At 45.5% G+C, this 25,516-nt stretch overlaps 1 protein-coding gene across 2 annotated transcripts; it reads right to left on the bottom strand.

The window, feature by feature from the left end:
• Positions 1 to 248: 248 nt before the first annotated feature.
• CD200R1 (CD200 receptor 1) lies at positions 249 to 12,576 on the bottom strand. 2 transcript variants are annotated; one of them, XM_079974014.1, is made up of 7 exons: positions 11,902 to 12,544; positions 10,181 to 10,288; positions 9,080 to 9,388; positions 5,562 to 5,807; positions 2,674 to 2,785; positions 1,493 to 1,550; positions 249 to 589 (listed from the first exon to the last, which is right to left on the bottom strand). In XM_079974014.1, the coding sequence occupies exons 1-7, from the start codon at positions 12,062 to 12,064 to the stop codon at positions 503 to 505; spliced, it is 1,083 nt and encodes a 360-aa protein (XP_079830140.1). In that variant the 5' UTR covers positions 12,065 to 12,544; the 3' UTR covers positions 249 to 502. The 2 variants fall into 2 exon arrangements, with proteins under 2 accessions (XP_079830140.1, XP_079830141.1); XM_079974015.1 differs by lacking the exon at positions 9,080 to 9,388 and having other exon boundaries at positions 11,902 to 12,576.
• Between the last annotated feature and the right edge of the window lie 12,940 nt (positions 12,577 to 25,516).

Genomic DNA, 25,516 nt, shown 5'->3' with positions numbered 1-25,516 from the left:
AATGGATACGTTTGATCTTCTTAACCTGTACTTAATGCCCCATATTAAAGTGAATGGTCTGCTTGGATTAGGCAGAAAGATGGTGACAATTAATTAGAATCACCTCTTGTCATAGTTTTCGAAACAGCTTTCTGAATGCTTAGACTGGAAAAATGCAGTCAGTCTGAGAAAAAGAAGATTCGTTATGATGCAGAGCAGAATATTTAAGGCCAGCAGCGTTTTTGGAAGAATTCCACAGAGCCTGGAGAAAAGGTGCAAAATTGCTCAGCCTCTTTTACATACAGATAATTGACTCTGGTTTTTTTGACTAGTATGGGGCATTGGCAGAGAGAGACAACAAGCCGTTGGGTTTGTGGGAAGGATACAGAAAGCCAAAATGTACCCATGTCCATGGGAGGGTCACTGTAAGGTGTTAATGACCCCCCTGCCCATGTATTTTTCTCTTACACAGTTCAAGTCAGACACCGTTTCATGTTGAAGAAAAGAGCTCTGGTGGGAAGTGTCATTCACTCTGTGGGAAGTCACCTGCTTTCTCATAGATCACATTTTCCACTTGTACGAAAATTGCATATGGCTCCAACTCACTCTCCTACAAAACAGAAGTGCATCCCTTTGAGAAGAAAACATGGCTTGTCACCTAAGTAAAACTCTGAAGCATTTTAAAACATGAAGGAAGCTGCCACAACCCCATTTGTTTCTTTCATCTCATGATATGCAGAAAAATGTTCTGACTTACCCCCCACACTTGCATCACCTCGATAGAAATAATGAGAAAAGATTCCCCTTATACTGCAGAGTTTTTATTTTGTGAAATACACTGTGGGTGGCAATATTAAAGTTAATAAAGTATGGAATTATGATTAGCAGTAGACTCAATTGTTTGGATATTTTCTGCACTTAAAAGTTCTTGACTGCTAGTAATAAATTCATGCTTTCTTTCTTTCTTATGCCACATGATTTTCAAGAGTTATAGAAAAGTCATCAAAAAAATTTTTACCATTAAGAAAACAAAATGTAATTTTGTAAAAAAAAAAAAAATCTTAAACTGCCCAGGGTATATAATCTATTGACCAAATGGAAGCTTTCCTCTCATTGCAAGCAGCCAGGGAGGGGATGGGGAGCAATTCTGATAGGGACCATACTGTGGTACTAACAGCACCTGGAGGATACATGGGATCTCCCCTCCCAGAAGAGAAGTCTTCAGAAAAGAGAAGATTGGAAGGAAGGAAGGCGAGAATACACATAGGTTGCTGTATCCTCAGAATAAGTGGACACACAGTGAGGACTGCCCACAACAAGTGTGAGGTGGCTTCCAGGAAACATTTAATTTGTACTGAGTACTATGACTATGCACTTCTGGTGGCTTTTGAGCATGATTGGCAACACAGCTAGCAGCCTGTATATGTCTATACCATATGGTAAAAGTATTGTGCCCTTTTTAACACCAAAAATTGGTTTCAGAGCAAATCTCTTATTATTTCCTTGGTCTTACCTGGATGCTTGGTCTTGACATTGTTTCAGGACTTTTGGTTGCAGCAACTTCTCTTTTTCTGGCATATGCAGGGAGGGGAGAGTATAATCAGATTCCTTCTTCCAGATACCATGCAAAATGGGTTTGGATCAACATGTCATCTATAAGACCCTAGGATAATTTCAGATCTAGTGCACCCGTTGAAATATCTTACAACTGATCCTAATACACATACACATTCCACTGCCAATATAGAGTATCACCACTACTTTGTTAGAAATAAAGGTAAAGGTAAAGGTACCCCTGCCCGTACGGGCCAGTCGTGACCGACTCTGGGGTTGCGTGCTCATCTCGCTTAAGAGGCCGGGAGCCAGCGCTGTCCGAAGACACTTCCGGGTCACATGGCCAGCGTGACGAAGCTGCTTTGGCGAGCCAGCACCAGCACAGCACACGGAAACGCCGTTTACCTTCCCGCTATACAGCAGTACCTATTTATCTACTTGCACTTAAGAGTGCTTTCGAACTGCTAGGTGGGCAGGAGCTGGGACCGAACGACGGGAGCTCACCCCGCCGCAGGGATTCAAACCGCCGACCATATGATCAGCAAGTCCTAGGCACTGAGGTTTTACCCACAGCGCCACCCGCGTCCCACTTGTTAGAAATAGGGACTGACTAATCTGTCAATTAACATTTGTCTCAGTTTCCCATGTTTTTCAATTTTCAGTTCATTATAGCATTTTCCACATCGGCTTGCAATTTTTTTTAAAAAAAAACCAGTCTGCATGAAAATTTGCACACATTTTTAAGGTAATTTTGCAAACAATTTCTCCCAGGCAAATGAATTTTCCTATTTTCCTTATTATTTTCACAAATATATGCAATTTTGTATGCGTATTTTGGTTGGAGAACACATTGAAAAAATCAGAGAAGTGTGAATTTTTAAGGATGGCTGCATTTTGGTTCACAAATTGGTTTGGGAAGTGCAAATTAAGTAGGTTCATGTTGAAATTCAAAGAACTAAATGTATTTCTCGCCAACCTAGTCACAACTACTTTTCTTGGTATTCTTCCTATGAACCACCTTCTAGTCCCAGAGGCAGAAAGCTGTATAAATAATGCTTACTGTTTTTCTGTAGCAAGTTGAATTTATGGTCATTGTGTACAGAGCTGTAGAACTGGCTGTTAGGACTTTGGCATACATACCTTCTATAGAGGAGGCAGATGAAAACTGAAAGCAGGAGAATTCCCAAGACACCAGCAAGGCTGGAAAATAGAATGGTGATTGTTACATCTTCCTTTTTTTTACTTTGTCCACCTGGAAATATGCAAAGTACAAGAAATGCCAGTTAGGAGACATGGGTGTAATAGGTGGAATTAATAGATCAGTCAACAAAAGATATAGTTGCAGATTAGAATTTGTATGTACCCCCTGAAGCTCAGGGCCAAACAACAAGGTATTTGACTAGTTTTGAAATTATGCTAAAGCAAATCTCAGTATTTGATAAGGGCTTAAAGGTAAAGGACCTCTGACCATTATGTGGCCAGCATGACTAAGCTGCTTCTGGCGAACCAGAGCAGCGCATGGATACGCCGTTTACCTTTCTGCCGCAGCAGTACCTATTTATCTACTTGCACTTTGAGGTGCTTTCGATCTGCTAGGTTGGCAGCAGCTGGGACTGAAGAACAGGAGCTCACCCTGTCATGGGGATTCGAACCGCCGACCTTCTGATCAGCAAGTCCTAGGCTCTGTGGTTTAACCCACAGCACCACCCGCGTCCCCTGATAAGGGCTTACTCTTCAGTATATATAGGATTCTTTTGGAAACCTCACTGGGTTCCACAGATAGCTTAAGACAACCATAGGAAAGTGACCTAGGCAAGACAATTGATTTAGAAACATGGCAAGCCTGTGGAACAAACCCCCATTTCAAACCCCATCAGTGCACATTTGGGAGAATGCATATAAGCATATCCACAGGAGATACCTACCCTTGTGATGCCCTGAGTTAAGCTTGCCATATGTCCGGAATTTCCCGGACAATGTTTCGGCCTCTGGAAGCAGTGTTTGGGCAGAAATCGCTGGAATCCATGGCACCCCGTGTCAGAAGTCTAAATTTTGACAACAACTTGGGGGGGGGGCTCAACAACTTTGGGCAAAAAAAAAAAAAAGCTCAACATCTTTGCCCAAAAAAGCTCTTTATAAAGAGCTGTTTTGATTCCTGTTTGCAGCAGCCAGGCTCATGGTGGCCAAAGGTGACTTGCAAGACTATTGGTACCTCCAGATCATTGCTTTAATGGAAAAACGTAACAAAATATACCCGAACCTTACACCATCTGAAAATGAAGGACAACTTTTCTAAAGTTTGGCATCCATTAACTGAATGCATTAAAGTTAAGAAACATGACTGTCAGCCACCCTCTTCTTATAAATTCCTATGAAAAGCATTCTTGGATAGATGCTTATGAAGGACAATTGCCCGGAATTATAATACTGTTTTTGGAATACTGCTGCAGGGGTGTGGAATCTTTGGCCATCTACAGATAATGTTGAATTCTGAGTCCCATCAGCTCCAGGCGAACATTTGAAAGGCATAAGTTTCCCACCACTGTTGTAAACCGTGCAGCTTTTTCATTTAGGCACTATCAGTTTCCAGCAGAATATTTACCTTCATGGCAGTGCTTTGGGATTGATTTCCAATGGATATGGAGAACATTAGAAAATCTCTGCAAGCAATAGGACTTGGCAACAGTCCAACATGAGCATATTAAATAAGCATTATTGTTATTGTTATTGTTATTGTTATTCGTCACCCATCTGACCAGGCTGTCCCAGACACTCTAGGCAGCTCTCAACAAAATATTAAATGTCCATTGCTGATCTAAACTGTTCCATGCAGAATTTTCCATGGGAATAATTCCAAAAGGCTGCCTCTGGAGGAAAACATTACACCAGACCTGGCCCTTAGACAGAAAAGGAACTACAATCATTTGGGGAATTTTTTTCTACTTTTTAGTAATATTACAGGCCAAAATGTGAGCCCCAAACCCAAGATCCCTGGAACACACCACCAGAAGAAGGATAATAGTGGATATTAGTAAATTGATTTTTATTTCATTTTATTTTTATCCCACTTTTCTAGACACAAATGCATCCAGAGTGGCATATCGTAAGAACATTGATAAAAATACTGAAAAGGAACATTATGAATTGCCCTTTGAGCCAAAAAAAATAAAGCACTCAAAATGTTAAAAATAAAAATAATAAATTAAAAATATTTTTTAAAAATTCCCTGGGAAATGGACCTTCAAGTAATAATCTCTAATGAAAAATGGGGAACTTTAAAAACTCTTTTGGCCCAATTAAGGGAATCTTCTTGGAAATTCTTACATAAGTGGTATCTTTCCTCCTTGGCTGAAAAGCTGATGTGTCAGATTCATGCAACCAAAGGGAATTCTATCCTCCATCTGTTCTGTAATGTGTGACACCCATTTTGGGATTATAAGCGTCAAGCAGATTTTGTTTATAACCCCCTAAGATCTCATGTTAATATGTGGAAAGATTTTTGGGAGTGAAATGTAAGAATTTGATTTGATAGCTTTAATCAAAGTGGCTGATGTATTGAGTTATGTTATCTTATTGATGTGAAAAATTAAAATTGATAAAAATACAGAAAGACAAAGGAAAAAAGGAAGGTGGGGGAGGTACTTTGTATCCCATACCTTACCTGTACCTTTGTTTAGTAATTTGCTGCTGGTTTGTGTCCTGTGTTTTGTTATGGTTCCCATTGCAAAAATATTCAATTAAAAATGTGTGAGTGTGTGTGTATGAAAAAACAATAAAACAGGGTAAATTACAAGTTGAATCTAGGTCAGTGGCACATAAATGGGACATGTAACCTGGAAAATGCAGCAGAACATCAAACCACCCAGTCATCAAGATTTCATATAAGTTGCAAACGTGGGAGAAAAGAGAAGTCCTAGTTGACAAAAGAATATGTGTGAAAAGGGGGTGATCCTGAGATGTCTCAGGAAAACGTATCAGAGAGTGGAAACCAAAAATTAACACAGAGAGAAAAAGATTCTTAGGGTTACCTAATGAGATACTGTGGGACTCCTTCCATGCAGGATGGGAGACAAAGCAAGTTACTTTGCTCCCCTCAGAGTTGTTGACCTTGTATACACTGGTGACGGTCTGTGTGCCATTAAGCAAATTTTCACTCTTGGTGTTATACTCTCCTCCTGGGGACCATGAGATCTGTGCAGCTGGTTTCCCTGCAACTGCCTTGCAAATGGCAGTTCCATTGATGTCGTCATGAATCAGGGACGCCTCAGGAGGTACTGGAGGGAACAAATAAATGAGGCGAAGGGTCAGTTAAATTTATCACAGTGGTGGGATGAGGCCTACTCTAGCTTAGAAGCGGCAAATGGAGGGTGCTTAGGCAACTGTGGGCAGCATTAACTCAGTGTAAAGCTGTCAGGAACTGCATTTGAGTAGTGGGGGTGCCTTGATCCCACAGTGAGCAGGGCCAGACCCATCCACACATACAACCACACACACTTAACACAGGCAGCTGATAGCCGTATCTCATGCCCCTCCTGTCCCATAACCCCAGAAGATGGGTGTTTTCCACTGTAGCATGTTGGAGGGTATACACATCTGGTTCCCCGCCTCTGGCATAAAAAGATGGACATAAAAGGTAGCAGAGCTGCATATTCCAGACTCTCCAAGTGTCCCTATTTTCCAGGGACAGTCCTGGATTTACAGAAGTCATCCTGGTTTCTGATTTGATCCTGGAATGTCCCACTTTTCATTAGGGTGGTTCTATTTTTACTGGAGAAATGTTGGAGGGTATGGAGTTATCTGCCTCCCGAGCCATCTAAAGGCAGCCCTCTATAGGGAAGTTAAAAAAAAAAGTTTAATGTATTGTTGTTGTTGTTGTTTAGTTGTTTAGTCGTGTTAGACTCTTCGTGACACCATGGACCAGAGCACGCCAGGCACTCCTGTCTTCCACTGCCTCCCGCAGTTCGGTCAAACGCATGCTGGTAGCTTCGACAACACTGTCCAGCCATCTCGTCTTCTGTCGTCCCCTTCTCATAGTGCCATCAATCTTCCCCAACATCAGGGTCTTTTCCAGGGAGTCTTCTCTTCTCGTGAGGTGGCCAAAGTATTGGAGCCTCAGCTTCTGTCCTTCCAGTGAGCACTCAGGGCTGATTTCCTTCAGAATTGATAGGTTTGATCTTCTTGCAGTCCATGTTTTTACATATGTTGGAAGCTGCCCAGAGTGGCTAGGGCAACCCAGTTAAGTGGGTGGGGTATAAATAATAAAATTAATAGGACGTCCCTGCTTTCATCAGAGAAATGCTGGAGAGTATGATATTCTATTAGTATCTTATGTTGCACCAAAATACACATTTGAGGAAGAAATAAGTCCCTTACGAAACCTGATAAGTAAACATATTCCTATACATGCTGTCAAGAATTGCTGACCACTATGCCATGTAATGAGCAGAGTCACTACAGCAGGAAGAACTCGTGGTCTGACTCAGCGTGGCTGGCCACTGACTCATCCAGGGCATGATTAGGTCTCATCTGCACTAGGCATTGAAAGCTGTAGCATACCACTTTAAACAGCTTCCACTGAAGAATCCTGGAAACTGTAACTTGTTAGGAGTCCCCTCTTCCCCTCATCCCCAGTCTGACTTAAAAATCATCCTGTCTTCCCAGCACAGAAGTGCACATCGTGACAGACTTTAAGTTGCAGGCATCCAGGGCGCAGCCTCTGATCCCTGCAGACAAGACCAGAGAGCAGACTGTACTGTGGTGCAAATTTGTGTAGCCAAAACCATTACAAAAAACAACAACATAAAACAGAATAAAATGCACTACACGGTTAAAATAATTATTAAGACCAGGCATTCTGTCAGATAAGAGTTTGCTCCTCTGAAGAATTTGACATCATTCCTGCAAACTTTTCTCTGTAAAATTGCCACTCCAAAGGCAAAAAAGCCACTTTTTCAGAAGTGTAGAGGGATCTGTCCTCTAATAAAAAGTCAGATACTCAGTCGATCTCTAAACTGAGAAATTTAAATACAGTATCTGAACAAGGCTTAAGTCCTCATAGACTGGGCAAACCAGTGGGGGAAATCTCCAGGTACATTTCCTCCAAACTCTCTCTTCATAAGGAATCCTACGACAGCATCCTTCAACAATGGCAGAGTGTAACATTTGTGATGCTGGTTACATAGTGAGCGTGAAGAGTCTGAATGAGTAGTTTGGACAGACAGGCAGAAGTGCGATAAGCACAAAACCATGTTTTATAATATGAGATTTCTTGTGGCAGGATGCCATCTCAAGGTCTATGGAGCTCAGAACTAGAGCAGACTACAGTTCTCATCATGCTGTTTTTAGAGACTGCTTGGAGAGTTGGAGGGAGCCTGAGTTTTATGAAGCTGAGCAGTCAGGTGTGTGAAGAGGTGACTCACTTGAGGCATATGGCTTTTAAAGCACTATAATGCATGTTTTCTCTGGATTTTCCTGCAGAGTTCCACATGGTGTCAACATTATTCTGCCGGTATTCTGGAATAATGCAGACACCATGCCAATTTTTCTTCTGCTGCAGAATATAAGGTATTTGAAGAAAGATCCTGTGTGATCTCCCTATGTGTTCAATGGTGTGGAATGTGTAGAGTGACCTTCCACTGTATGATGTGACAGGGCTGAGATTGGCCTGAGTGATGCCTGTTTCACACCCCTTCTGCCTCACTTCAATCTGATAGGAGAGAGCTAGCGGATATTTGAAGAGAGCAAGAAAGGCAGATAGTACTGATGGAAGCTCTGGGGTCAGTTGTAGTGGCCAGGGATATAATGGAGAAAGTAAGGGTCATACTTTCATTGAGAAAACAAAGACTTCTGAAATACCAAGGGTGAAATGTTAATGAAAACACACACACACACAGAGGGATTTTGTTGGTTGGATACCAAAACAGGGAAGGGAGATTTTGTGACATTTTAGGAGCAGTAGTTCCCTCAGAACACATCCTGCCAATGGTGTGGATAACAAAATGCAGTCTCACTCACCACAAATTCACATTTTCTGCACAGTCTATTGCTATATTCAACCTTCCTTTCCCAAGCTCTATTCCCTCCCTCCCATTTCACTTTTGTACACCCTTGTCAGCCTTTTCAAACTTGTGTACTTCAGCATCTTGAAACTGGTATTTATATTCATGTTTGGTCATGCTGAGAAGAAAGCAGAGAAGAGGCACTGAAAAAGCAGATTGAAACAGAAGAAGCTTTAAGTCCTATGTCTGAAAAGACTATGTCATTTCTATGTTCTTTGTTCACAACTAAAAAATATTAATAAACGTGTAACTGTAACAGCAGCTGTAGAAGGAAGAGCAGAAATAGAAAGTTTGTTTTTAATTCAATTTTATAGGTTATTTTTTTATTGCATACATTTTATCACTGTTGTGCTTAAATATTACTGCAAAATGCTTTCAGTGGTTGCCAGTAGCTTAAAAGTAGTTTTAAATGTTTGGATTCAATAAAATAGATGTAGCAATCTCATATTATGATTTATAGGTAAGGAAAAGAACATGGAGTTTCTTACCTAATATGGTTAGATTATGTTCATGGCTGAATGTTCCATCAGCAGTTGCTGTAGAACATTTATATATTCCTTCACTGGATATTTGTGCTGACTTTATCTGAAGGGTGGATTCCTTGTCTGGTCTAGATAACCAACACATGCTATCCTCACTGCAGTTTCCCCCTGTTTGATTTCTATCACTGATGTATGATAAATAGCAAACTGTTCCATTCTTTAAATTGGCATTCCAAGATACCATTATCATAGGTCTCTGATGGGGACAGGTCAGTATAACTTCAGTGCCAACCACTGCATCCGTTCTTGATTTGCCTGGAAGGATATATTAAAAAAAAGTACCATCAGTAGGTTTTCCTACCTGGATCTGAGGACTACATTTGAGACCAAGCTGGGTTTTTTAATCCTCAAATACTCCTTAATAAAATCCAAAAGGAATCACAAAAACACGGTTTTCCAATGTGTTAGAAAGAAACTACCATGAAAGGTTGTTAAACACACTGATGCGGTGTAACCCTTGTATTAAGATATACTATAAGGTAACTTAACAGCAGAGATATGTACTGTATCATGAGAGTTATACCCTCTGGTATGGCTGGTCATTGTTACACTGTAATCTTGTTGCTGTAACCTGCAGAAAGTGGTAAACTTATCAAATGCAAGGCGAATTATTTTGAAACTGGCATAAAATGCTGGGAATTATGAACCAAACAAATTTGCTCTGAATTTTTAATTTCATTTATTTCAAACATCTGTTTCCAGCTTTTCTGCATCATAATTTATTTTATTTTATTATTTATTACTTTTTCGTACTGCCCTTCAGTCGAATATCACAGCACAGTTTGCAATATAAAAACATAAGAGACCGCCTAGGCACTCACCAAACGTTTAAAAAAGATAAACAAAATCAAATATTGGTAAAATTCTTTTCTAAATCCACCCTATAGGTGTAGCTTAGTGTAGTGTGTTCACATACTAGATATAGCGCTCTCTCCTTTTAAATCAAGCTTAGTCATTAATCTCTCCGGGCCTTAACAACTAAACTTATGTAAAATAGCATTGTTATCTGCTCTACTATAATTAATAAATACAGGTGTGCAATGTTACCTTCTGCCAGCTGAGGTTTAATATTTTTCACAGTCATTCCTGTGACTGAACTGTTGGCATGATGCTGTTCAGACTTATTTTGAATGGACCCTCTTGCTGGGAATGATCCTAAAAACAGTCATAAGACAAAACCATAAAAGGACCATGACATATAATTGTTGTGGTTGTTGCTATTGTTGATGTTATAAATAAACACAGTCCATGTAATTACTCTAGAAACTGAGGGAAAGATTAGACCGGTGAATAAGACACCAACACATGTTAAACAAGGCACATAGCCCAGATTTATTAGTATAATGACCATATAAATTTATCCACAAGAGAAGACTCAACCTCTGGAGAGGCTGCCAAAATCATTCAAGATCTTCTTTTGGAAATGGATACATGCACTGTAATTTTCACATTTCCCTGGAATGCACAATTAGGTGTGAGTGTTTAGTGGTATGGGGCCAGTGTGGTGCAGTCTCTGGGTGGTTATCCAGGGTTTGTTGAACTACATCTCCCATCATCCCCTGCCATTGGCCATGCTGGGACTGGTGCTGATTGGCACTGGGTTTCAAGAACATCTGGAGGACCACAGGTTCCCCAGTCTTGGTGTAGTGGTTCCGAGTGCTAGAAGAGGACTTGGGTGACTCGGGTTTAACTTTCCACGCAGCTGAGAAGCTTACCTTGGGCCAATCACCTTTAATGTACATCACAAGCTTGTTGTAAGACTAAAATGGGTGTGGGAGAATAATGAGTGCCTTCTAGAGAAACCATTAACATGAATGTTGAACCAGAGTTTTTAGAAAGCAATTTGAGGGATGAAACAATTCATACTATAAGCAAGGGTCCATCATTCAACAGGTGTGATAGAGAGAATCACAAGAGAGTTCAAAAAGAGAGAGACATTATAACTTTGTTTATAAAGTGAGAATAATTGCGTAATTAAATTCAGACATAGACTCTGCTAAAGCAGAGCAGGGGTAACTGCCACCTTCTAAATGCTGTTGAGCTCCAACTCCCAGCCAGCCTCGGCCAGGATAGCCAATGGTCTGAGATGATGGGACCTGAAGGAGCGTCTCCACCTCCATCATTCTGCCCAGACACTGAGGTCCAGTGCCGAGGGCCTTCTGGCAGTTCCCTCACTGCGAGAAGCCAAGTTACAGGGAACCAGTCAGAGGGCCTACTCGGTAGTGGCACCCGCCCTGTGGAACGCCCTCCCACCAGATGTCAAAAAGAAAAATAACTACCAAACTTTTAGAAGACATCTGAAGGCAGGCCTGTTTAGGGAAGCTTTTAATGTTTTATAGGTTATTGTATTTTAGTGTTTTGTTGGAAGTCGCCCAGAGTGGCTGGGGAAACCCAGCCAGATGGGCGGGGTATAAATAATTATTATTATTATTATTATTATTATTATTATTATTATTATTATCCTGCAATATCTGGAGGTCCACAAGTCTCCCATCCCCATGCTAAATAATACTGTGATAGGAATTTATACTCAGGCCAACTCCCAGCTTATTCGAAGTAGGTTTTTCTTCCTCTTTAAAAATATTTGGCTTGATAAATGTATGCCGCTATTTGCCCTTTAGGTCTAAATATTATAAGTAGATGATAACGATCCGGTCCATACTGCCTGTTCCCTAGCTGCTTTGCTACATATCCTTTAATGTGGGTGAAACTGAAAGGCAAAGACTTTATAAGAAAAGGCAACACCTTCAGTGAAAATTAAGACTTACCAATTGTTGCCATCACCACTGTGACAGTGAGCAGGGCACAGGCACTCCAGTTCTTCAGAACAAAATTAATTCCACATTTGGCTTCCATGGCGCATGCAATTATATCACCACGACATCCATTCTGATGTCTGCTTAACCACCAACACAGCGAGCATCTTTTCATGCAAACACTTCATCTCAGCGAGCATCTCTGCTCCACTTTCTACATCCCTAGGTTCTACAGCAACTCTGTGTGCTCCAGACTGATTAGCTCCTTCGGGTTGGAGTGGTTCTTCCTTCTGCCTTGCCACTTGTACAGGGTTTCCTGTGCTTACTTGTCAAAAAACCAAACACCGAGGAAGCAGATGAAGTCACTTTCCTCAGTGGTTATCGGAACAGGACTGCTCTCTTTGGGAAGACGAGCCCTCGCCGTAAAACTCAAGAAAATAAAAACAGGGTTGTTCCGTCAAGCTTCCATGTCAGAGGAAATTTAATTTGAGGTGAATGATACTTAAAAGATAATGCCAAACCATTTCATGGAAGAAAATTCAACTCATGGGCTGAAGAGCTGTCTGCATTATGATTTAGCAGCTTCCACTATTTACACTATCTACATTCTCATGCATCAAAAAATTATATTGTAGTTTCCACCACAAAAAGGTGATATTTCTTCTGCTGTCAGGTTCTCCGGTGCTTGCTGCTGGTAGGGTTGATGAGCACTAATGGGGCATTCATACAAGTACATATATGGGAACAAATTATGGAGCTAATTTGAGGGGTGGGTTCCTCCGTTCACATTTTAGTGGGTGTTCAAGGTTCAAAACTTGCCCACACAGATAAAAACAGCATTTTCACTTCAGATGAAATGACTCGAGATTCTGTAGAAACCACAGGTTTATTTTAAAGTTAATACACAGCATTTGCTTCAGCATGACAGAAAAAGATTCATATGATAAACTGTAGATTTCACATGATGATATTTCCCTTGATCCTTTGAGTCTTAATGAGTCTCATCCCCAGGCTATCACCTCAAAAAGAAATCAGTCTTTTCTTAACTAGCTTTTACACTAGTTGATTCCAGGATTTGGAAGTGTCTTATACACCGTTTATGAAGTTTGCCTAGCTTGATTAGTTTTTTCACACATGCTTATTTCAGTAAATTAAAATTGTCTAACACACTTCTTAATATACATGGGTCTTGCATAGGTCCTAACACGGGATCTGACACACAGTTTCAACACAGAAGCTTCAATTAAATTCTAACACTAGCTTAATCCATAATTTAGGGTGTCTTGCACTCACCAACTCATATGTTGGGTAACAATTCAGTGTTTGAATTACGGTAATTGGCATTCAATATCCTCTTCTGACCAGTAATCACACTTTGTTTTAGAGCTAATATACTTTTCCTGTACCTGGGCACTCTCCTGGTCTTTGCGGCCACAGCAGGCGCTGTAACTCTCCAACAGTTTGCCTTCACCCCCAAAGGCACACACTTCCATTGTCTCCCAAGACATATGTAAATAACTCTGGGGTGCCCTGGAGTCAGCTGTGGTCTATTTTAATTGTGCGTGTGTGGCATGTTGATTAATACAAAATTTAAAATCGAAAGTCAAATTTCTAAATATCTGTCTTGTTTTATGTCAGTTGTGGAGAGACTCTGGCCCACGGGTCTTGTTATAGTCCCACCAGATGTCTAAATTTGGCCTGCAAAATCATTTTGCGCAAATCACAATCACCTGTTAGTCACCTGGTATCATACAACATCAGGCGAACCTCTCCCCAAGCGGGCACCTTCCTCTATTCCTAAGTGAATTGTGCAGAAGTGGGAACTGAGTTTTGGTCAGTTACCATATGGATCATAGTCAAAATGCCAGTTTCAGTTTGAGACTACAAGGTCATGAGGCATGTCTGGGTGGAAATAGGTGACTAATAATTTTGCAGTAGTTGCACACACAAAAAGCTTACCACATGGTGGCTGTATTAACCTCAATTGCAAGCACAGCATTTAACACACACCACTAAGATCTAGGCAGGAGAGTCATGATAATACTGGCTGGTTCCTCTTATGTGTACAGATGCTATTTGTAGATTTAAAATGTTTACCATGTGGTTCTTTCTAATCTTGTTTCTACGGCAGCTGTTTTCTGAGTGCCATTCATGCATAAGAGCTAGCTAGCAGATGAGATTTGAAACGTATTTTTCTCTTTTAAAAACAAATGTTGTATTTCGATTCTCAGTTTTACAACAATCATTAAAATTGCATAAACTATCCAATAACATCACTTGACTTCCCTCCCCACCTTTTGTGGTTTCTTATGTGGTAATTTTCTTACTGCATCGCCAAATTATTATTTAGAATCTAAAGTTTCCTTAACAAATCTACTTAACTGCTTGTTCTACATTAATCCTGCTAATTAATTTAAATGTTTACTATAGTTTTTCAGTTAGTCCACATATTTTCCCCAATCTTTGTTAAAAGTTCTTTCTTTTTGGTTTCTTATTCTTCCAGTAAGTTTTGCTATTTCAACATAGTCCATTAATTTTATCTGCCATTCTTCCTTGGTTGGGACTGTATCTTCTTTCCATTTTTGAGTGTCATTTGGGCAGCTGTCGTTGCATACATAAACAGGTCGTCCCCCCCCCCCCGTGTCTGGGTATCTCTGCACCTAGTACAGTGGACGCTCAAGTTGCAAACGTGATCCATGCGGGATGGACATTTGCAACCCACAGCATCTGCAACCCGCAACAGCGCACAGCGCAACTGCACACACGTGAGTTGTGATTTGCCGTTTCTGCACATGCGCAAAGCATGATTTAGCGCTTCTGCGTATGCGAGACCACCGAAACCCAGAAGTAACCCGTTCCGGTACTTCCAGGTTTCGGTGGTCCGCAACCCAAAAAAACACAACCTGAAGCATCTGTAACCCAAGGTATGACTGTATTCCTAAAAAGAAAAGGCTTCTGGTGAGGTTTGAAACTGAGGGTTTATGCATACTTACCTTTTGTGGAACAGGTACACATACTTAAAATTTATTATTATTGTTTAAATTTGTATACCACCCTTTATCCATAGATCTCAGGGCGGTTCACGTCATAAGAATACAATGTAAAAGCACAAAATACATTATAAAAACAAGAACAAAAAACCCACAAACACATAACCCCCTCCCTCCAGTCCTTCCCACAAAGACATTTAAAAGGGGTATTAATCAGCCCAAGGCCTGGTTGAAGAGGAATATTTTCCCCTGGGTGTCTAAAGGTATATAAGGCAGGCACTAGCCAAATCCTCCTGGGGAGAACATTCCACACATGGGGAGCCACTGCAGAAAAGGACCGTTCTTGTGTTGCCACCCTCTGGACCACTCATGGAGGAGGTACACAAAGAAGGGCCTCAGATGATGATTGCAAGGTCTGGGTCAGTTCATATGGAGAGAGGCGGTCCTTGAAGTATCGCAGTCCTGAGCCGTTTGAGGCTTTATAGGTCAAAACTAGTACTTTGAATTGGGCCTGGACACTAATTGGCAGCCAGTGCAGTTGGGCCAGGATTGATGAAATATGCTCAAACCACCTTGCCCTGATGAGCAACCTGGCTGCCAAATTCTGCACCAGCTAACGTTTCCGAACCATCTTCAGAGGCAGCTCTACGTATAATGTGTTGTAGTAACCTAACCTAGAGGTTGCCAGAGCATAGACAACAGAAGTTAGGCTACCTCCATCCAGATAGGGGCATAGCTGGGCCATAGCTGAAGCTGATGGAAGGCACTCTGACCCACTGAGGCCACCTGAGCCTCAGGCGACTGCCAAGGATCCATAGGTACCTCCCATAAGTACCCCTGCATACTTGCTCCTTCAGAGGGAGTATAACCCCATCAATAACAAAATTTTATTATTTGTACCCCGCTCATCTGGCTGGGTTTCCCCAGCCACTCTGGGCAGCTTCCAACAAGGATTAAAAATACATCAAGAGCAGGCATGTCCAAGCACACCCCCACACCTTTCCCTGCAAAAACTCGCTCTTTAAAGCCAACTCGGAGCAAATGGCAAATCAGGTTTCCCACAGATTGCCATCTGCTCTGATTCAGCTTTAAAGAGCAAGTTTTGGTGGGAAAAGCTCTGGAGCACAAAAAAAAGGGCACTCAGACATGGAGCAGTAAGGCACAAACCATGCCTGGGAAGTGAGGAGGAAAGGTACAATAAATGTGGATAAGCACATGTCTTACCATCCCTAACCACAAGGAAGGAAATCTTAGCTTTTAAAACTCCATAACCTTCCAGACGATTGAATGGATGAAGCTGCAACTGGCCAGCAGGGAGTAGTTTTAGAAGCAGAAAGAATTTACAGCCTAAATTCTGTGCAGCTAAATCCCAGTCTTAACTGGAGCAGAAGCTTATGACACAACAGTTACCATGTGTCAGAGCCACCCTGGGTCCCAGCTCACAAGAGACCAAAGTCCAGTCCAAGTTATATACAAAAGGTTTTATTGAAGATCATTGTCGTCATTACATCCAAACTCCGTGGCTCCACATCTGTTACCCTTAGATGTTAGAAGTCCCCTCTGAGTCCGTCCCTCCCCTGCACCAATTTAAGAGGCTTGTGCTGCTCCACCTTTTCCTCTCCTTCCTTTTCCGCAGGGTCTTCCTGCCCCCCTGTGTTCCCTCTTTCCGGGACTCCCCAGAGGCTGAGTCTTCTCCTGCCTGCTGCCCCCTCCTTCGTGCTTTAGCACCAGGCTCCTCCCCAGAGCTCTCCCCACTTCCGCGCGCCTCCACATTTGAACTTGGCGCGCGTACGTTGCTCCTGACCTTCCTTTCAACAGCCACACTGCTCCCGGTACTGCTTTCCGCCCCTTCCGGCAGGACGTCTTGCCCCGATCTCCTTCCCCCCTCTGCTCCTTGTTCTGTTCCTCCCGACACACTGGTAACTCCACCCTCTTCACTCCGTTCCGGTGGAGAAGCAGGTCTCGATCTCCAACTCCCACTGGCGGTTCCCCCTACGTTCCCCTGCTCCTGACTGCTTCCCCCTTGGGCTCCCCTTGGCTTGACCAGGGGGGCTCCCTTTTGGGAATCCTCCGATTCACTGGACGGACTCATGGACCATCTCGGGTCATTGTCGTCCTCTTCCTCGTCAGGCTGGAATCCTTCTCCCTCACTCTCGGTCTCCTCCCTCCTCTGCGCCTCTCTCCCTGAACCCCTGACATCCATCCCCCCCTCGAAGCCCCCCCTTCCCCCCTCCCCCCCATCGGGTGCGGGTTGTGGGAACTGCAGCTCCTCGGAGGTAGATGCAGGATACAGTTCGGCTACGTCCATGACCTCTGCTGGCAGCTCGGTGTACGTGTGTTCGAATTCGGGTTCTTCACCCAAAATGTTCGCAGTTCCCTCTTCCATTGCTACTTCGTCTGGTGCTGCCGTCCAAGGCCCCTTCAGCCATTTCTTGCGCCAGGCTTCCTCTGGTTGCTCATCCCACCAATAAGAGGGCTCTGTGTCCACCCCCGAACACGATCCCCTGGGCGAGTTTGAGTTCGGTGTTCTTTCCTCGGCTGAAGAAAAGCCGTGGAAAGTGCTGCCTGAACATGTGGGGGTAAAGAGCCAGTCATCGAAGTACTCGGCTGGCATGGGTCTATGTGGGAAAAGGGCATGGAACTCGTCCTTTAAAAGAGGTTCGTCTAAAGCGTAGTCCGGCACCCACCCACTGGCACTGACTGGTGCACCCTCTCTGACTAGAAAGTATTCTATTCCCTCTTCCCCCCATCTCGAGTCCAGGATCTCTGTGACCTCGTTGAGTGGTTCGACCCTAGGCGATCCCTCCCTCCTAGGTGACTCTGTGCGTGGCTGCGGTACTGTTTCAGACTCCTGAAACCTGTGCGGGGCCTTGTAGGGAGTGAGCACCGACCTATGAAAAACCGGGTGGACTCTGGAACCTTCGGGGAGGGCCAGTCGAAAAGCCACGGGGTTGATCTTAGCCTCCACCTGGTATGGTCCTAGCTGCCTGTGCCCTAGCTTCTTCTTGGCCAACGACTTGGTTGGCATCGCCTGGGCCGCTAACCACACCCAGTCCCCCACCTGGATGTCCTCTCCCACTCTTCTGCCTTTGTCTGCCTGCACCTTATATGCTTGTTTGGCTAGCTCCAAATGTCTCCGCAGCTCCTCGTGCACCTCTTGTAGTTCTGCAGCGAACTGGTCGGCCTCTTGCGGCTCCCCCTCTCTTGGTGCTACGAACCCCGGGAAGGTCCTGGGATGACGTCCATTGTTCGCGAAGAACGGCGTCACCCCCGTCGACGCATGCTTCGTGTTGTTGTAGGCAAACTCCGCCATCGGTAGGTAGTCCACCCAAGCTGTGGGTCGCTGATTTGCATAACATCTCAGGTACTGCTGCATGATCGCGTTGACCCTCTCGGCCTGGCCGTTGGTTTGTGGATGTCTTGCCGACGCTAGGTTGATCTTGACGCGCAGGATACCTAGGAGCTTCTGCCAAAAATTGGAAATAAACTGGCGCCCCCTGTCGGACAGGATGGCCCGCGGCAGCCCATGCGCCCGGAACACGTGGTCGATGAAGAGCTTGGCGGTCTGTTCCGCCGTCGCCACCTTCGCGCAGGGAATGAAGTGCGCCATCTTGGTGAACAAGTCCACCACCACCAGTACCGCCGTCTTGCCTCTGGAACTGGGCAGGTCAGTGACGAAGTCCAGCGCCACCCTCTCCCACGGTTGCTGTGGTGTTTCCAGTGGTTCCAGCAAGCCCGCCGGCTTCTGGTGTACTGGCTTGGACCTCTGACAAGTGTCACATCTGGCGACGTACTCCGCTACTTCTCCTCGCATCTGGGGCCACCAAAAGTCCCTGGCCACCAGTTCTATTGTCTTCTCCCTGCCGAAATGGCCCGCACTGGGAGCGTCGTGCAACTGCTGCAGAACCTTTGCTCGGAGCTCGTCGCTCGGCACGTAGAGGGCACCCTTGTGAGTTAACAGTCCGTCGCGTAACTGGAACTCATCGTCTCTCAGCGAACCCCTACGCAGCTCCTCTATTTTGGATTGTGCAAACTGATCTACCTGCAACGCGCGTCGCACTGCGTCCAGGTCGACAGCGATGGCAGCGCACGCCCACGCCTGCGGTGCAAAAATGTGCCTGGCTGCTATTGGCGCCGCTTCCTCAAGATATTGCGGTTTCCTGGAGAGCGCATCGGCTATAACGTTGGAGTCCCCTGGGACGTACTCTATCCTGAAGTCGAAATCCGCGAAGAACTCTGCCCAGCGCATGTGTCTTTGGCTCTGGAGTTTCGCCGTGCGCCAATACTCTAAATTCTTGTGATCCGTGCGGACCTGCACTGTGTGCTTGGCTCCAATGAGGAAATGTCGCCACGCTTTGAACGCTGCGTGAATGGCTAACAGCTCCCTGTCCCATATGGTGTAGTTTTGCTCCGCTTTGCTGAGCTTTCTGGAGTAAAAGGCACCGGGTCTCCAGTTTCCATGTGGATCTTCTTGCAGGAGTACGGCTCCAACCGCTCTGTCTGACGCGTCGGTCTCTACTCGTATGGGCTTGCCTGGATTCACGTGCAGCAGCTGCTCCTCGGAGGCGAAAAGGCTTTTAAGCTTCTGAAAAGAGCGCTCCGCCTGTTCCGTCCACACGAACCTCTTTTTCTTGGAACTGAGAGTGTCCGTGATCGCTGCCGTCTCCTTTGCAAAACCTCTGATGAATTTGCGGTAGAAGTTGGCGAAGCCGATGAATCTTTGGACTTCCTTCCGATTGCGAGGGCTCTTCCAGTCCAACACCGCGCGGACCTTGGCGCTGTCCATGGCCAGCCCCTTGTCGGACAGCTTGTAGCCTAGGAAATCCACGTCCGTCACATCAAACTGGCACTTCTCTAACTTGGCGTAGAGCTTGTTCTCCCGTAGTCTCTGCAGGACTTCCTTTACGTCCTTCTCATGGGCCTCCTCCGTTTCCGAAAAGATCAGGATGTCGTCGAGGAAACACACGCATTTCTTGTATAGAAGTCCCGCTAGCACGTGATGCATAAATGCTTGAAAGACGTGAGATCCATTTTGGAGACCAAATGGCATCACTCTGTATTCGTACGTGCCCAGAGGCGTGAACATGGCCGTCTTCCACTCATCGCCCTCCCGGATGCGTATGAGGTTATACGCTCCACGCAGATCCAATTTGGTGAAGATCTTCCCCTTCCTTACGGTTGCCAGGAGATCATCTATCTTGGGCATGGGGAAGGCCTTGGGTTTGGTCTTACTGTTTATGAATCGATAGTCCACAATGAGTCTTTTTTGGGGCGTGTCCTTTTTCTTTACAAAGAAAACAGGACTGCCCCCCACCGCTTTCGATTCTCGGATGAATCCGCGCTTCAAATTGTGCTCTATGAACTCCCTGAGTTCTTGCATCTCGTCCTCAGACATGGAATACAGCTTTGCAGTCGGCAACTGCGCCCCTGGCACCAGGTCGATGGCACAATCATAAGGCCTGTGGGGCGGCAACTGGTCAGCTTCCTTCTCGCAGAAAACCTCCAGGAACCCCTCGTACTTGCGGGGTACTGCCTGCACCATGCCAAGTTGCAACTGCTGCTCAGCTCCCTCCTCCTGGCTGGACTGGATGCAATGTTGAGCACAGTACGATGAGCAAAAGGTGATCTGCCGTTGGTACCACGCTACAGCAGGACTGTGTCTCTCCAGCCAACTCATGCCTAATACTATAGGCGTGTCTGAAAGGCGGGTGACATTGAAGCTGATGACTTCTCGATGATTTCCAATCCTCATCACCATGGGAGGCGTCTGTTGCACAACTTGTCCTCCTAGCAATTTCCTGCCATCCACCGTGACTACGTTCAGAGGTGTTGTCGCTGGCAGAAGCGCTATGCGATGCTGCTTGACAAAGTGCGTCCCCACAAAATCTGCGTTGCTCCCAGAATCAATCGTGATGGGGACTTCCAGGGTGGTTCCATTCGGCAACTGAAGTGTTGCAGTGAGCTGCACCGCTGGCTTGGGTGGTAAAGGGTCTGTGCGTTGCAAAAGCGCTGGGGACTGCTCTACAGATTCGCCTGGCTGAGCCCCAGCAGCTCTGCTTCCAGCCAGGCACTGTCGTTTCCCTGAGGTTGCTCTGCTTGCATCATTTCTGCTGCAACAGTTGCTAAAACTGCAGTGTGTTTCTGCAGCCTCTGGGGACACCCTTTCGCCATGTGCTGTGCACTGTCGCAAATGTAACACTTCCTGGTCCCTCTAGGAGGCTGTGCCTTTACTGCACCGGAAGCTGGGGCTCTGGCTGTTGCTTGAGCCTTAGCACCACCAAGTTCCATGGGCTCCTCCCCCTGCCTTCCCAGTGGCGAAGGATGTGACTGACTGAACTCCCTGGGGATGAAAGAAGACGTCCTCGCTGGTAGACGCACCTGACGTTCTTCCTCAGTGTGCCAAGGACGTCCCTCGTGCCTTATCCCAATCGCCAAAGCCCTCTGCACAAGCTCCTCCAGGGTCTGGGGTCTGTCTCCCCTGGCAAGTTCATCCTTAATGGGACCGCTGAGCCCCTCCCAGAACAAATCCCTCACAGGTGCACAATCCTTCTCCCAGCTTAGCGCAGTCAGTAAAGCAAAAAATCTGGAATGGTACTGACGCACAGTGGCTTTGCCTTGCCGCAATCCAAAAATTTCCCTGCGTGCAAGATCCACATCTACAGTTGACTGGAAGCAGGCATCCATTGCTTTAATGAATTCATCTGCATCGCGGCGGGCAGGGCCATCTTCACGCCACAAATTGCGCAACCAGTCTCTGGCCGGCCCATGCAAGTGAGAAACAATAAACCCCACTTTCTCCTCCTCATCTTTAAAGTCATGACGAAGCAAGTGCAATGCATACAAAACGTCTGCTCTGAAACTGGGGTAGTGCTTCAGGTTCCCATCGAAGTGGGTGACTAGTCTGCCCCCCCTCCGTCCAAGTCCAATCCCTTCTGATCTGGACCCTGGGAACCCTTCCCTGCTTGCACGTTCCCACCTGGTTTGCAGGTCCTGGCAGCGCTTCTCCACTTCGTCATGCTTCTTCTGAGACGCAAGGACTGCAGCAGTGAGTTCGGAAACTGTAGTTCGCAGAGCTGTCAACTGCTCCTCCGCACTCATGGCTGTCACCGTTCGTGAGCTTTGCAAAAAAAAATTTTGCGTTCTTTGGAGGGGACTTACTGTCAGAGCCACCCTGGGTCCCAGCTCACAAGAGACCAAAGTCCAGTCCAAGTTATATACAAAAGGTTTTATTGAAGATCATTGTCGTCATTACATCCAAACTCCGTGGCTCCACATCTGTTACCCTTAGATGTTAGAAGTCCCCTCTGAGTCCGTCCCTCCCCTGCACCAATTTAAGAGGCTTGTGCTGCTCCACCTTTTCCTCTCCTTCCTTTTCCGCAGGGTCTTCCTGCCCCCCTGTGTTCCCTCTTTCCGGGACTCCCCAGAGGCTGAGTCTTCTCCTGCCTGCTGCCCCCTCCTTCGTGCTTTAGCACCAGGCTCCTCCCCAGAGCTCTCCCCACTTCCGCGCGCCTCCACATTTGAACTTGGCGCGCGTACGTTGCTCCTGACCTTCCTTTCAACAGCCACACTGCTCCCGGTACTGCTTTCCGCCCCTTCCGGCAGGACGTCTTGCCCCGATCTCCTTCCCCCCTCTGCTCCTTGTTCTGTTCCTCCCGACACACTGGTAACTCCACCCTCTTCACTCCGTTCCGGTGGAGAAGCAGGTCTCGATCTCCAACTCCCACTGGCGGTTCCCCCTACGTTCCCCTGCTCCTGACTGCTTCCCCCTTGGGCTCCCCTTGGCTTGACCAGGGGGGCTCCCTTTTGGGAATCCTCCGATTCACTGGACGGACTCATGGACCATCTCGGGTCATTGTCGTCCTCTTCCTCGTCAGGCTGGAATCCTTCTCCCTCACTCTCGGTCTCCTCCCTCCTCTGCGCCTCTCTCCCTGAACCCCTGACACCATGGCTTCCTGTGCGAGGTAAAATTTTGCAGAGGCGTTTGAAAAGTTAATGTGTATTGCTTATTCTGAGAAACACCCACTCTGCTGATAGCCTCAATGAGAATTTCTTTTTGTGTGACTCTTACGGAAGGAACTTTTACAAGAGAGTGTTTGAAAAAGTCTAAATTCCCAAATGATTTCTAGGCGGGTTTTCTCCCCCTATTAAAAACCTCAGTTTCCATATTTGCAGTGTCATGCTTATGACTTCAGCTGCATAGTTAGAAGCTGTGTGGGCCGACGATGAGAAACATTATAAATGCCAACAGTGACCTGGTGACAAAATTCTTCTTTCCACAAATATATGCCAACAAGAAAGAGTTTCTGTTCTGAAATAGCTGCTGCACATCTGCTAGATGGCGGCTCCTAAATGAAATGTTCATTTCAGCAAACTTTAGTTAGATCCCACCACTTCTTAACGCACTTCCAGTATGTATTTATTTGGAATTCTTTATACTGTATCCTGATCTACCCCCTGAAGAAGATCAGAGCAGAACACCTAAAAATAGCAAAACAATGTAAACAAGCAGTATTTTAAGGTTTTTTCCCCTATTATGTTTTTACTGTAATTTTACTGGTGTTAGCCGCCCTGAGCCCGGCTCTGGCTGGGGAGGACGGAGTATAAAAAATGGAGGCAGTCCCATGAAAACAAGGGGAGGAGGGATATTGCACAAACACAGCTGACGCTCTCAGGTGGAGTGGCTTTCTCTAGGCAACCTGAGAACTCCTAAGTAGTGTTTTCATATAATCACAGAGTTGGAAGGGATCCAAGGGTCATCTAGCCCAACCCCCTACAATGCAGGAATCCCAACTAAAGCTGGGGGTTTGGAAGCTGGAAATGAGGCAGCCAATATGATCCTTGCTTTCAATATCTCCCCACCCCCGCTCCACATGCAAGAAACATTTTGTTGCAGGGCCGAATATTGTCAACTTCATCCCCTTCCCAGTTTTGAATGACTGACCTTAGCAACATGCTTCTTCTTGTACCTTTATTGCCACCCGGCGGTGAAAGCAAGAACTGTTGTATCATTATTGCTTGGAGATAAACATGACATATCTCAAATAATACGCAGTGGATGCTGATGGGTTCTGACTCTGAAGGGTTTTATAAAGTTATATTGATGCTGGGGCTTCATTTCAAAAACATGGTCCTCAGGTTTCTCCAACACATCTCTTAGCAGCAATGCGGTTTACAATTTCCCCACGTTTCAGCTTCTAACACCGTCCTGATCAAGGCCAGCCCACCCAGGAGGCAAGGTGAGGCGCCTGCCTCAGGTGGCAGGATTCACTGAGGCAACAGATCCCTATGTCATCATCGTATGTCATCATCATACCGTCTTTCTATCTTACAATACTCAAGGCGGTTTAAAAGCTGAAGAAACAAAAAATTGTACATCTTATAATAATCTAATGAAATACAAAAATGTGATAATAAAACATAACTTTAAAATAGGCAACCTACATCAAAAAAGTAACATTCAACAATCATTAGAATAGTATAAAATATTAATATCAGCATATAAATGTCAAGCTTTCTTCCCCCCTTGTTTCTGATGTAGATCTTCCCTTAGCCCTTCTTCCATAGCAGGGTGGGAAGCAGAGTTTTGGGGTCCACCTCAGGTGCCAAAATATCCTGGGCCAGCCCTGGTCCTGACCCTACTCTTCTCACCATTTTCTTCTACTCCAGCACCATAGGTACCAACTCCCTGGGGCCCTGGGTACCCAAGCACCCACCAAATTCCCCATGAAGGGGCTGGGCACCCGCAAATTTCAGTGACAGGACCATGCACACTGCATGGCACCCACGGCCCCGGGGGCAAAGCTGGCATTCCTGCCCAGCACCATGGGGCAGCAGGCTCCAAAACCCTCAGAAACTAAAATAAACGCCTGGCACTTTTAGGTGGGGTGGGCAGAACGGTGCCCCCCATCCATAGCTGTCAACTTTTCCCTTTTCTTGCGAGGAATCCTATTCAGAATAAGGGACTTTCCCTTAAAAAGGGGAAAACGTTGTCAGCTATGCCCCCATCCCCAAGGAGAACGTCTAGTCTGAGTGACCCTTTTGCAGACCTAGCAGTCAGAGCAGCCCAAAGCATGTTTACTCAGAAGTAAGCCTCAGGTGTTCAACAAAGCCTATTCCAAGTAAGATTCCTGTGTGGGCAGGAATGTACAATTCCTGTATGTACAGACAGCGGCTCTGACGCCACGTGCTCCTCTTTCTCAACAGCGGGAATGAAAGCGATTCTCTCCATCTTGGAGGAAATCCAGGTGTGTGTCCCCCCCCCCCCCCAGGCCGGACTGTGATTTGGCAGCATTGCCTCGTCTTGCTTCCCTCCCTTTCTCAATACACGCAGGCACCAAGTAGGAGCAAATGCAGGCATTCTGACTCTGTGGAAAGGGTGAGCTATTTAAAAAAGAGTTTTGAAGCCGCAGCGATCGGATTGCCTTGCGATCGCCGATCTGGTCGGCAGTGATCACTCCTAAAAGCGAAGGGAGCAGCCCTGACGCTGAGCGTTTGACTTCGTTGCCGCGCTTGCAAAGCAGCCTTGCATTGACTCCTCGCCCCGTTGCAAGCAGCAGACGAACGGCAGACCTACAAACAACTCAGAGGAGCTTACCCTACAAGTGACTTAACTAGCTGCGGTTCTTTAGACCGGGAAG

This window comes from Podarcis cretensis (genome assembly GCF_951804945.1).
Source record: "Podarcis cretensis genome assembly, chromosome: 4".
Lineage (NCBI taxonomy): Eukaryota > Metazoa > Chordata > Lepidosauria > Squamata > Lacertidae > Podarcis > Podarcis cretensis.
The sequence above is the reverse complement of the archived record's forward strand: the minus strand, read 5'-3'. Positions and strand labels throughout refer to the sequence as shown.

Coding starts and splice junctions, on each gene's coding strand:
- CD200R1 (XM_079974014.1), bottom strand. CDS start 12,064: ATGAAAAGATGCTCGCTGTGTTGGTGGTTAAGCAGACATCAGAATGGA. Junction 9,389..10,180: donor TAAACCTCAGCTGGCAGAAG/GTAACATTGCAC, acceptor ATATCCTTCCAG/GCAAATCAAGAACGGATGCA. Junction 5,808..9,079: donor ACATAATCTAACCATATTAG/GTAAGAAACTCC, acceptor TGTTCCCTCCAG/TACCTCCTGAGGCGTCCCTG.